Here is a 12,758-nt window from a genome sequence, read left to right on the forward strand (position 1 = left end):
AATGGAGCATTTCAAGATTATTGGTAGGTGCAGGAAGTAGTTGTGCATTACAGCTAGACAGTTGTAGGAACTGTCAGCTGATAGGGTCAAGTAGTGACAATTGCCTGACCCTACATTTGTTACAGTACCAAGAGGTTAGGATCTTTTGCTAGAGTTATGATGTGTGTCCGTTATGAATACGTGTTTACCCTTAACCTTATGCCCACAAGAAGTTCTTACACAAAAGGAATAAAGAAAGCATGAAATGAAAGTGATAGAATATATAAATGCTATTTCAGCCAGCAAAATTACAATTTCAGCAGCAGCAAATCCTGCAATATATACACTCCTTGATCTAAAGAGTGAAAGAACCCCAAACTACTCTCCAAAGCTTGCAGAAAGTTAGCATGACAATTCTGCAGCAGAACCCACATTAAGGGTGGGGGAAGGGCATATCTGTCCTTATGGACATGTGTTTGTTCCTTGAGGGTGTTGACTAAATTTCTTGTTGGACCAAGGAGAGTTGACTAACCATTGGAAATCTAGAGTTTTGGTACTCATTTAGCCAATTCATTACAGTGAAGAAGAGAGCAGGGCTTTGAGATGAGCAATTCCTATAATTCGAATAGTTATGTAATTCTATTGAATTTATCCCAGAGTTTCCTGCTTATTTCCTACTTTGTCCATCTTGCTCCATAAACAGTTGGAAGAACGTCCTAGTGAACTGGCTATTCTTGTCTGCCTCCTGTCTATATCTGAAAAAGTATGCATGCACATGGAAGCTTACACCCAGAACAAACTTAGTTGGTATCTAAGGTGCTACTGGACAATTTTTTATTTATTTCGACTGCGGCTGCCTACCTGAATCCTGTCTCAAAAGTTATCCCACCCATTATCTCCATGGCATCCATTCAGGTGTTAAGTAGATTTTAATGGTAGCTAGATTTACATATGCTCATCTTTATACAAGCAGCGAGGAGCTCAGGAAGTCTGCTGTTCCTTCCAGTACAGGTTTTGAGACCAGACTGATACCTGTGTCAAAAAAGTTGCGAGTGCCTCATGTCACATTAATTTGTGCCAACCATGATCTACAGTAATAAATCAAAGAACATGTGCTTGCTGCCCTCTCTACTACTTTCTAGGTCTACCAAATACTCCACTACTTCTTCAACTTTCTATAACATCTTTCCCCCCAGAATTAAATATAACACCCACTACTGTCCATGTCAAATTTCTCAGACCTGCCTGCTTTTTCTTCTTTGCTTCTTTTACTCTTAAAATAGTAGACTATTAATTGCACTTACGTAATCTCTCTCCCTGCCCCTCCACCCCGTTCCAATGTGTTGCTATGGTATTTGTTTTTCTTTAACAAATGTAATTTGGTGCATGATCTCTTATTGTAGTGATTACAAGATTTACATTTTCAAAACACACAGGGATGTTTTTGTTTCTTGGCGTTTGCTGCCTATGCCGTTGGTGTTCTTACTATCAATCACATATGAATGACACTCTGCTCTTAATGCAATTCAAAGGAGAGAAAAAGGAATCTATCAAGAAAGGGTTGGGTTTTTTTTTTTGCTTTCTAATAATTAGGACTGATTGTTCCTCACTTAATGCATTATAATGAATTTGAGGCTGCTCAAATGATTGCTGTGGAATTACAAAGATGAATGTAATACTTTCCATTTTTCATGAGGAGTGGGAGTTTCTAATTGGGCCTGGTTTTAAAATGCATGTGCGTGCACACACACTCAAAGTTGGTGCAACTGGAAGCAAAGAAGCTAAAAACTTCTCTCTTATAGGCCTGTTTAAGACATGCCTGACTGTTAAGGTGCAAACCTGTTCTTGTGGGTCTCCATCTCTAAAGTCTGCTGGGTACTCTTATTGTAATCATTCAGAAAGGCAATTAAAACTATACAGTGGTACCTTGGGTTAAGAACTTAATTCCTTTCGGAGGTCCGTTCTTAACCTGAAACTGTTCTTAACCAGAGGTACCACTTTAGCTAATGGAGCCTCCCACTGCCGCTCCATGATTTCTGTTCCCATCCTGAAGTAAAGTCTTAACCCGAGGTACTATTTCTGGGTTAGCGGAGTCTGTAACCTGAAGCGTCTGTAACCCAAGGTACCACTGTACTAGAAACCCAATGGGATGGTGAAAGAGGCTTCCTCTGCGAGCCTGCCATGTTGCTGGCATGCAACATGTCTTACAAGACTACATTTTATTTTGTATGTTCCCAACCAGCCCCTCTGATGAGTAAAAAGCAGATGAATGAACCGTGGGCTAGTACCTTTTGTGGGCTGAATTGTAAGGCTGATTTAACTGAGCAAACATGTTTCAGGTGGGCCCAGGGAAACCAAAGTATTCCCTGGGGGAATGTAGCAAAATGTTGTTACCAGTATGCCAGTAAAGGAAACAAGGATACTTACTGATATTTATCAAATGACATCTGAGGAATGAGATTCTCAGCTGTTTGCTTCCATGTAATTTTATTCCTACCCAAAAATTACCAGACTTCATATCCCACTCAGGGTATTCCTTATTTCTCTCCCCACCCCCGCCACCTCCCCTCTCTCTTTGTGTGTGTGTTCTGTATTGATGGTTGGTTAGTGTTCCTAGGGGATGGATACTATCAACAAATTCTGATGATGAGTTTATTGTAGCTGCCAGGCAAAGTAGAATAACACAGTGTAGTTGTGTCTTACATAGTTTATTATCTAGGTGATTATTCATCCCCTAGTGACCTGCTCCATGAAACATAACATTCTTTACTAATGGGCTGACCTTGAAGCAGTGGATATGAAATATTTATTTTCTTAGAAATGGAGCATATGCATTTTTAAAAGGAGTCTGAAAATGTAGCTCAAGTGTTTGTTCTACAGTTGCAGCTTAACAAGTCCTCTTTGGAAAGGAATATGGGTCAAAATTATGACAGTTTTATATTTAAAATATTTTAATTGTCTATTAATCATTGATGGGATGGTTGTCTGGATGCAGTGTGCTCTTTATATATGAATGCATTGTTAAAAAGATCCCAAGTGCTCAGTTCCTGTGTGTTGTGTTGCCAATAGATTTCAAACACTCCTGGTGGCAAATCAAAAGACTGGCAAACTAGGGCATCAAGTCCCTAATAGTAGGTCATATGGAATTTGTAGATATGCTGCTAGGCTTGCAGTGCTAGGAAAGAAAGAATGTCAGATGGGCCATAGGAAGAAGTTGCCACACAAATGCCACACACATGCCACACAAATATATTATTTCATATATAATTTTAGTTCTCCTAAGCTCTGCTTTCAGTTGTGTCATTTCTTTTTTCCATTGAGACTCTAGAGATGTTATTTCCAATCAATGATGGTTAAAATTCAACTGAACTAATACAGCATTCTCTCATTTTTTGTTAATCCAATGTGCAAATTGTTGTGGTTATCCACACACTTTTTTATATTGTGTGCTTACTTTAAAATCATTTAGATTGTCATTTAGAAAAAAAAAAAAAGATTGTGTATGACTGCTGTTTTTATATATCATGTTGAAAACCATCCTCTGATCACTATAATGAAGAGTGGCTTAAAGGTTTTGTAAACAAATAAATGTACTCTTAAAAAGCAATAAGCATATTTACAATATGAAGAGCATAGTAGTCATGAGATAAGAAAAATCACAATCATTTAATGAATAAAAAAGATTTCCACATAGTGGAATGTTTTGAAATCACTGGTAATTTCCCAATTTTTTTGGGGGGGGGGGAGACCACCTTCCCCCTACCACATAATTTACTATTCTGAACTTTGAAGCAGTCACACTGCTTAGTGACCTTTAGCACCAGTAATTCAACTTTTTGGGAAGTGAAATGGAATTTACTGATTTTGGCATGTGCCAAGTAAGAATGTGACCTTTGCCCAGTCAACTTAAGTATGTGCCGTTGGTGTGCAGTGGAAGCATATGGCATTTTACATTTCATAACAGCAGAGTTAATCCCCGTGAAACATGTTGCGATGCATTAATATTTGCAACAATGCATAAGAAATGAAGTGAAGCGTGTTAAAATGATTTTTCTTGTGATCTTTCTTCTTGTAGAGATGCAGAACCACTGAGGCAGCACTGTCCAATTTGCTATTGCATTTTAGCAAGTCAAATGTATGGTGGTGGAAAGAAAGAGCAAAGCCAGGGACTGGCACGGGGGAGTAATGCTGAGGTTGGATTGGGGGTCCATGGGAGAAAGCAAGGATAGGGGCTGGAAGGTGGCAAAAATCAAGAGAACAAAGGTGAAGTCAAAAAAAGCCTAAAGAGTAGGAAAGAGTTGTTCTGTGTTGCAACAAATGAAATCCCACCTCTATCCTGCCCTGGTATAGCACTAAACCAAAGTAAACTTGTCATGGTCACCTGCTTTAAACTAATGGATCACAATCCAGTTGATCCTTCAGCTAGACCCTGCTCAAATGTATGTTGGCTAAAATTGATTCAGAACAAAACTGAACCAGCATCAAATTTATTGGTTGTGAGCATCATCATTATATTGGAAATATTTTAGAAGTGTTTGCAATGGATTGGTTGTGGGCTTCAGTTTTGCAAATTTTAGCCAATCACTGTGTTCCGATTAGCTAGGTATTTCCTGTTTCTAGGAAATAAGGCTTTTTGCAGGATTGGTGGGTCTTGTCACTCTGCCTGAAGCCTCGTTTTCCCTGTGGAAAATTTCTTTCTTTCTGGTCTCCACTGGTAGAGAGGTGGGTTTCTGTCCTGAGAGGTGGAAAGCTACTAACCGTTTTCTCATGTGTGGCAAGACCCAAAATAGAGCATTTTGGATGGGGCAGTGGTGTCTTTGTGGATCCTTTGGCCCATCAACTGTGCAAGCCTGGAGGTGGGATAACAAACAAAACAAAACAAAACAAAACAAAACAAAACAAAACAAAACAAAACAAAACAAAACAAGAAAGCATCCTCCCTGGATGGCATGATCTGGCAGGGCTTGGGATACAGTGTCATATCTTATCATGTCATTCCTCCCTTGCTTCCTCTTAGGATTGCACTGCTCATTCTGATAATTTTCTTTAGCTAGTGACCTATCTATGTTGCATGCGTATATCAGCCTTCAAAAAAATAATCAAGACTTCTGAAATGCATAAACACTATAGGCTAAAAGTAAAATAAAATGCTACAGAAACCAAAAGAAATGCTGCTATTAGAGAAATGACAATTGCACATTTCTTAATTTAGACATAGCTGTGATTCATAATTAATACATCAGATGGTCCCAGACTTTATACCAAAGCACATGGATAAATTCTTCTACCTATTTCATCAAGTAAGAAAGCATAAATGAAACACAAACTTCCTCTTCTTCAATAGATCTGCTCTAACTTTTTTTAAAAAAAATATGTTCCACTCATTTTATTTTAATGTGAAACATGGAGACTAGGTGAGGTTAAAAAACTTAGCAAATCTTTCTATCCAGTGTTTGTATCTAGCTACTGTCAGCACAGGGAAATGCATGTTAAAATTTTTCTTGTATTAAATGTATAGGTTGAGATCCAGAAAAGTCAATGTGTTTATGCAAAATATTTTTACATACACATAAGAGATTTTCTTCTTCTTCTGGCAGCTGCCACTTCATTTTTGATGGGATGATGGTCAATGGTCCCCTCACTTGCAGGGGAAGTCTTCAAGGGCTGCTACTGGAAGGTGATGCTGGAAAGTCTTCTTTAATATGTGCTGCTTTGAATCCACAGAACAAAGCCTTCATTTTCTGATGTTGCCTTAGACAATGAGCCCTGTACAGTGGTACCTCGGGTTACATACGCTTCAGGTTACATACGGTTCAGGTTACAGAGTCTGCTAACCCAGAAATAGTGCTTCAGGTTAAGAACTTTGCTTCAGGATGAGAACAGAAATCGGGCTCCGGTGGCACAGCAGCAGCAGGAGGCCCCACTAGCTAAAGTGGTGCTTCAGGTTAAGAACAGTTTCAGGTTAAGTATGGACCTATGGAACGAATTAAGTACTTAACCCGAGGTACCACTGTATTGGTTAAAACTGAAAGCTTTAGTTAAGAAGTTCTGATCTAGGTCTTTTATGTTGTAATTCATTTAAAGAGCCACATTGTGGCTGTTTCACATTGTTATAATAGAACAGCAACCCAGATCAATACTCTAGTAAATGACCATTATATTATGAAAGTAGGATTTAAAATGAATAGGCAACTGACTTAGAATTCACCTGCAAGAAACAGTTATCTGTGTGACATATGAGAAAGTCCAGTTGACTGACTCCTGTCAGCCACAGTCTGATGGGCACAGTCCCCCAAGTATAGAATGCAGTATAGAGGTTACTTTACAAGTAGTTTATTTATTTTAAACCCAAAACTTTTGTTTTTCAGTTTTTGAAAATACTTATATAACAAATAGTTGCCATATAACCCCACTCCTCAAGAAACAATCTATGCATATACAATGTAAATGATACAGTCAAACATTAAGCAGGTTCGTACAACAGTGTAGAGTTTATTAAATAAACGTGTCACATAGTTTCAAAATCATCTTTGGTCTTTGTGTTCTTTAGTGCGCTAAGATGCTCTGTTAGTTTCCCTGTAAGATCTAGCATCCATAGTCTATCGCGTCATGTCTTTAGAGTTAAGTTTTTGGCTGTTTTCCAATATTCTGTTAATAAATTTCTAGTTGCAGACATGGAAAAGATTAGTAGCTGCTTAAACAGTAAATTCTTACTGTTTACCTAAAAACAGGTTTAAATAATTGTGCAGGTTTGCATTCTCACCATATATGGAAATATGACTTGACATCTACTATGTAAAGGACTTGAATGAGAGCTTAATCTGTGGCATTTCACAGGTATCTGGTGCCATCTGTGAATTGTATTAAGACTATTTTTGCCTCATTTTAGCCGACAATGACTTAAAAAGCCGCTGCCCCCAAGTTTTTGACAGTCTGTGAGTAGTTTCTTGATGGAACAGGATATACTGCATATATCTTACTCAAAGGAAAACCTGTCTTTGAGCATATTGGAAATAAGCAAATCAGGTCAATATTGACATTGGGCTTCCAAGCAGAGTTTTTTTTAGATAAAATTGTTGGGGGGTGGGAACACACTACTGCAAACCTTTCTTCATAGCCAGCTGCTTGCATATTGCATAATTCTATGTTTATTTTATTAATAGCTTTTTGGAGTAAATCATTGAAAACAGGAAGAAAAATGTGAGCATCACTTCCATCTATTTCATATTCTATGTTATCAACTGTCACTTCACACAAATTATAGCTGTTAATTCTAAACAGTCAGAACACATGCTTATAAAAATTAAAGTTGGCACAACGTAGCTTTGGCTTCAGACATGTTTTGTCACAACAAGAAAAGTGTAAATCCATAATCACTGCTAAAACAACTCAAAATATCAAACATCTGTGGACATATTTTTCAGTGGAGCTTATAAGTGAGGTACAAAGCACTCCTCTCTAAACTGGTAGCCTTCCTTGTGTGTATCATTAGACACTTTGGCACTTCTTGCAAATATAAAAATCATGCCTTTATTGAGATACTTCCTTTTTTAGTAAAACAATAGAGTCTAATCAGGGTTGATAAAATAAAAAAGTATGCTGTAACTGACCGTATCATTTTTAATTTTTTTAAAAAATCACGGTTCACTGCTGCATGAGCAAGATTTTTTGTAATTACATTCATTGCAGAGATGACACATTTGCTAGATAGAGTGGTGTTTTAGACTGATCATCTAAGGCAGAAGTCAGCAAAATTTTTCGGGGGGGGGGCGGTTCACTGTCCCTCAGACCTTGTGAGGGTCCAGACCCACCCTCTCTCAAAAGCACCCCCCCTCCCAAAAGCATCCCACCGCCACTCACGCCACCACCTCCTTGTCTTTGGCAGCGTCGGCAATGTCCTCTGTCTCGGCGGGGTGCAGAGCCCATGCTGCTGGCCTGGGCGGCACCGGGACTGACTGAGTGGGCAGCAAGGTCCGCAAGGTTCGTTTTCCCTTCAAAATATAGTCCGCCCCCGCACAAGGTCTGAGGGACAGTGGACCGGCCCCCTGCTGGAAAAGTTTGCTGACCCCTGCTAAGCATTATGGCTGAATGAAGGTTTGTCAACCCAAGCAGATTTGTGGATTGGCTGTTAGTTACTTTTAGTTCTTCATTAGCAAAGTTCTTTCTATTCCCTGCAATTGGTTTGCCAGTATGATAATTATATCTTTTTCTTGTTTGTGTTCCTTTTTGCTGCGTGCCCTTTACAGGAAGTCGAGGTTTGTATATTCCTTCTGTTATTTCTGTTCTTTTTCTTTCTGCATGTATTTATACTTTTTTCTGCATAATAAACATAAACTTTCTTTTTTTCTGCTGCAGGATGATTATTTTCGCACATGGAGTCCAGCCAGACCTTTTGATCAAGGTAAGAAATAATCCTTATATCAATAAAAGGGGTTGATACTATGTAAAGTGTGTGTGTGTGAATAAAGAATGCCCCCCCCCCTTTGGGGTATGTGCCAATTATTCCCTCTCCCTTTTGAAAAGTGAATTACAATCAATTCAAGTATAAAAATATAACAGCTAGGTGACATTACAGTTAGGGTTAAAAACTAGCCTGAGCTCATAACTTCATTTCTTTAGAGTACTCTACTTAGGGTATCGAAGGAATAGTCACTGAAGTCTGCTTCATACACAGTATTTTTCCAACCCGGGTATTGTAGAAAAGCTCAAGGTGCATGGTTACATATAAGAACCACATATGAATATGTTTTACCACATACATGCAAACTGAGATTTTCTGCCAACTTCATTTTATGATCTACCAACAATTTTTACTTCAACCCTTATAAGGAAAACATGGGTGAAATGGACAGGGCAAGCGTACCAAATTGGAATGTATTTAATACGGGTCAAAAGATTTGCAATATTTAAGGCATGGGAAAAGAAAGAAGGAAGGGACTTTAGGTAGGTGAAAAAATATTTTGAACTGGGGCTATGCCACCTTCTTCTCCAAGTCCCAATCATTTTCATGTTTAGTTGAGGCTTTATCAGAGCGGCTTCCTAGCAGCTCCTCTTGGGGTTACTTTTAACTTTTGGCCACAGGAGGCCACAGAGGACAGACCTTAGTCTATAGCAACTCTTACCTGCCTGGTGTCCTTCGTATGTTTTGGATTATAACTTTCAACGGTAACAGTTGGGTATGGCCAATTAGCAGGGGTTACTGGTTTCAATAAAACAATATATTTGCACATGATCTGGTGTATTCTGGATGATTTGAATGACCACTCACATCGTCCCTGTCTATGGAATACACTGGAGAATTATAGTTCAGAAATCTAGAGGGCACTACATTGGGGAAGGCTGGTCCATACAATCATGGCCATCCCCACAGCTGGCAGATTTCAGATGCTGCTACATAGAAATGTGCATGGGAGAGCTTGTAACATTATGTAACCCGTTATATGTTGTTGCTGTAATAAAGCTCTTCTCATATTTGCTTAAACTTTCTTCCAATATAATGGTGTGGGATGATGTAAAATAGAAGTTAAGTCAGTTAAAGTTTCTTTATAAAGCCCTTAAACGGCTTTGTGACTTCCCTTTGTGGTTTAATAATCCCATGATGTTATTCCCCAAGTTTATTAAGTCTAGCAATTCTTTGTTTTCAAAAATGATGGCAATCGTAGAAAAGTTCTGTAAAGAAACTTCATATGTATGGACTCCACTCCCATTTTTCTAAATAAGATTGGATTTTTTTGGGTTTCCAGCTGTTAAAAATGCATGATCTATGATCTTGGTGATGAGGGGCAAAATATGATTGGTATAGTCAAGCTTGAATGGGAGACTATATATTTGAATCTTGAATAGCTGCTGAGAGGTTTTGGTTTGGATAATTGTTCAAGATTGTATGTGCTAGAGGAATATATTATGGTCTTAAGGGTGGTTCTTGTTTGCTTGCTAACATGCTTGTAGCAAGTAATTTTTTTTCTTTCAAATTTTGCATTCGGTTGAATGCATTTATTTCTCAGCTGCAGTGTCAGACTGAGTTTCCATTTTTAATACCACATGGTGTTCATCTGTACTGTCATAAGATGGTTTAGGGTGAGATGAGGAAGCTGGAATTCTGCTTCTTGAGCTAGTAGTTTCTTGGCAGATCATTTGGGAGATTCTATAGATGTACAGAAGATGATAAATATTTAAAATATTTAAAATGCCATATTTGCACTTCTTTTTTTGGCTTGCTGCTGCCAAATGCCATTCAACTGACAATTTAAGGGGGACATAGATCCTCCCCTAACAGTCATACAACAAATTTTTCCAACTCTCCTAACCACTGTTTGTCCATAGTTAATAATAATAACAACAATCTGACAAAATAAACCATTTCATGTTGTCCTATTTAACATAATAATGGGAAAAAAAGTTAAAGTGATGGTATGGAGCTATTCTCCCCACCACCAGTGAAGGTGAACTTTGTATTGTGTCTTGTTTTAACTATGATGATTCTTTGAGAACATTTTAGATGGCCACCTGTATTTCTTTTATACTAAAAATGTGTTGCCCCCTTCCAACCCTTACCCTGCCTTCCCAAGGCGCTGGGTAAGCTAGGTGCAGGGCTTTGGGAAGGAAGTGCAAGGGCTCTGGCAGAGTCCTAGAGCCCTTCTAATCTCCTTTCCAAAGCCAGGCAAGTACTGACTAGGCTTTGGGAAGGAGGCAGACAGACATGTTCTCAGCTCAGCACCCTGTGCGGGGGAACAAGTCGCGCTGCCCTAAATCCACCTCTGATTGTAGCAGTCTCACGGTGCAAGAAATTGAGAGTGTTGGTATACTCATTCCATAGGCTGTGCACACAGGGAAGCTTGTCTCTTGCACTGCTGTACTGTGTTGAAGCTGATAACTCTGAAGCCAAAAGTATATTGTGTCTGTCATGAAAATCAGCATGTATTTTTTGTCATATAAGTCCTTTCCACATGAAATTGGCAGAATATAAGTTCTGGGCTAAGCATCTACAGACATTAGTAACTAACTAACCATGTAAACTTTTTCTGGGCGGGGGAAGCAGTTTAACCCTAGCCACCTAGTCTTTCCAATGGGGTAGAATTGATTGGAAAAGCTGTATAAGTAAGCACACCACTAAATTACAAGGCACCCACCAAACACCATTTGACAATTCACAACACGTGTTTGAGGATTACCTGGAATGTAGAGTTGTGGAAGACTGGCATAAAAGGGATAGATACATAGATGTATATTTCAGTGCTTGACCCCACATGTCATGAAAAAGTTGGAGATGCTAGGTTAGTAACATATATTTATTGAATTTAGATAGTGGTGGAACTTTTTTTTAAAAAAAAATCCTTGAAGACTGAAGATGAAAATAATTGAATCCAGGAGCTCTCCGCAGACCGTTCTTGGTACTTATGAACCTAACCAGCTGAACAAAATTAGATTTTAGGAGATTGACGACTTCAACAAATTTACACAATGTGTTTATAGAAATATCATTTTATTTACTTTTCACATGGGATCCAGATGTTCTTTTGGTTTCCATTCTCAAAATGGTAGTGTGGACAGAGTAGCTGAAGAAGATTATTGAAACACCTCATATATATATATATATATATATATATATATATATATATAGTTATTTCCGCTCTGTATGTAACATCATGTAAGTGGCATCTGATGGATGTTGCATCAAGTCCAAAGTCAACAGAGGCCTTAAACAGACTTTCATTTGATTGCTGGAAAACCTTCCAACAGGATAGCTTACGTTTATCAGCAAAACAACCAGTGGTATCACAGTTGGCAAAAGATCTGAAAACCAGGTTGTGTATGTACCCTGTAACTCTTTACTCATCATAAATAGGATGAAGAGGACCTTGCCTTTTCCTCTTACTGGTGCCACCATTGCAGGATGTTGGTGGTCATAGTATGGGTCTCATTGAAGTAATAGTACCAAAACATCTGATTCAGGAAAGTGAATGTTGACTAAGGAAGCACCTTGTAAAGTTGCACCAATTGCACGAACCATCAGTTTTAGCATCAGCTTTTGCTATCAGCTGCTTCTTGTGTTCTCTCTTGGTGGATCAGTTGACAATGAGTAGCTGCCACTGCTGTTCACCGTGTTCCAACCAAAAGTCATCTTTTGTCAAACTTGTCAGTGATGTTGTGTGCCAAGTATACTGTTAAACTCTGCTTTTGTCTGCATGTTTGACAGCAACATTTTTGTGAGACATTTCTGATCTCTGTGCTGCATGCAGTTGCCACATTTGGTCCGGGTGACATTTCGGCAATGCTGGAAGGCCCTATCTATCAACCAGAACTTCATCATAGGAACCATAATGGGACTGTAATTGCTGCTTAAGGAAATGCTTGGCAAATTCCTGACATGCATGTATGAATGGGGGCTGATCAAAGCTTTGCAGCAATTCAATACTATTGTAAACTGAAACCAGCATTTGTTACAGAACTTGTGCATTAGTACCTGCTAGTCCACCCACATGAAATTGCAAAAAGGTCACTTTTATTTGTTGAGATAAGAAGCCCACCATCAGCTGTGACATGCACATTTCTTATGAAATTAACTTGAAGAAGCCATTCATAAATTAACCTGGAATATTCTGGGCATCTTTCCACCTCCATACATTTAGATTTTTTTTTTTTTTGTTACTGCCTATATAAAGCTAATGCAATAAGTGGCAAATGCAGTCTAAATTCAGACTGTTAGATGGGTAAAAATGCAAAAGCCAATGAATGGTGTGAATTCTTCTTCTTTATGTAGAGGTTTATATTAATATTTA

General features: G+C 38.5%; 1 protein-coding gene across 2 annotated transcripts in view; it reads left to right on the forward strand.

The window, feature by feature from the left end:
• The window catches only part of SPOCK3 (SPARC (osteonectin), cwcv and kazal like domains proteoglycan 3), a 125,327-nt gene that overhangs the window by 30,542 nt on the left and 82,027 nt on the right, over nucleotides 1-12,758 (forward strand). The window contains exon 3 of one of the 2 annotated variants that reach the window (XM_081021766.1): nucleotides 8,335-8,380. In XM_081021766.1, coding sequence (XP_080877892.1) covers nucleotides 8,335-8,380 — 46 coding nt within the window. Of the gene's footprint in view, nucleotides 1-8,334; nucleotides 8,381-12,758 lie in introns of those variants that run through there. The other variant, XM_081021765.1, reaches the window with a different exon arrangement.

The sequence above is a fragment of the Podarcis pityusensis genome, assembly GCF_964106645.2.
Source record: "Podarcis pityusensis genome assembly, chromosome: 9".
NCBI lineage: Eukaryota > Metazoa > Chordata > Lepidosauria > Squamata > Lacertidae > Podarcis > Podarcis pityusensis.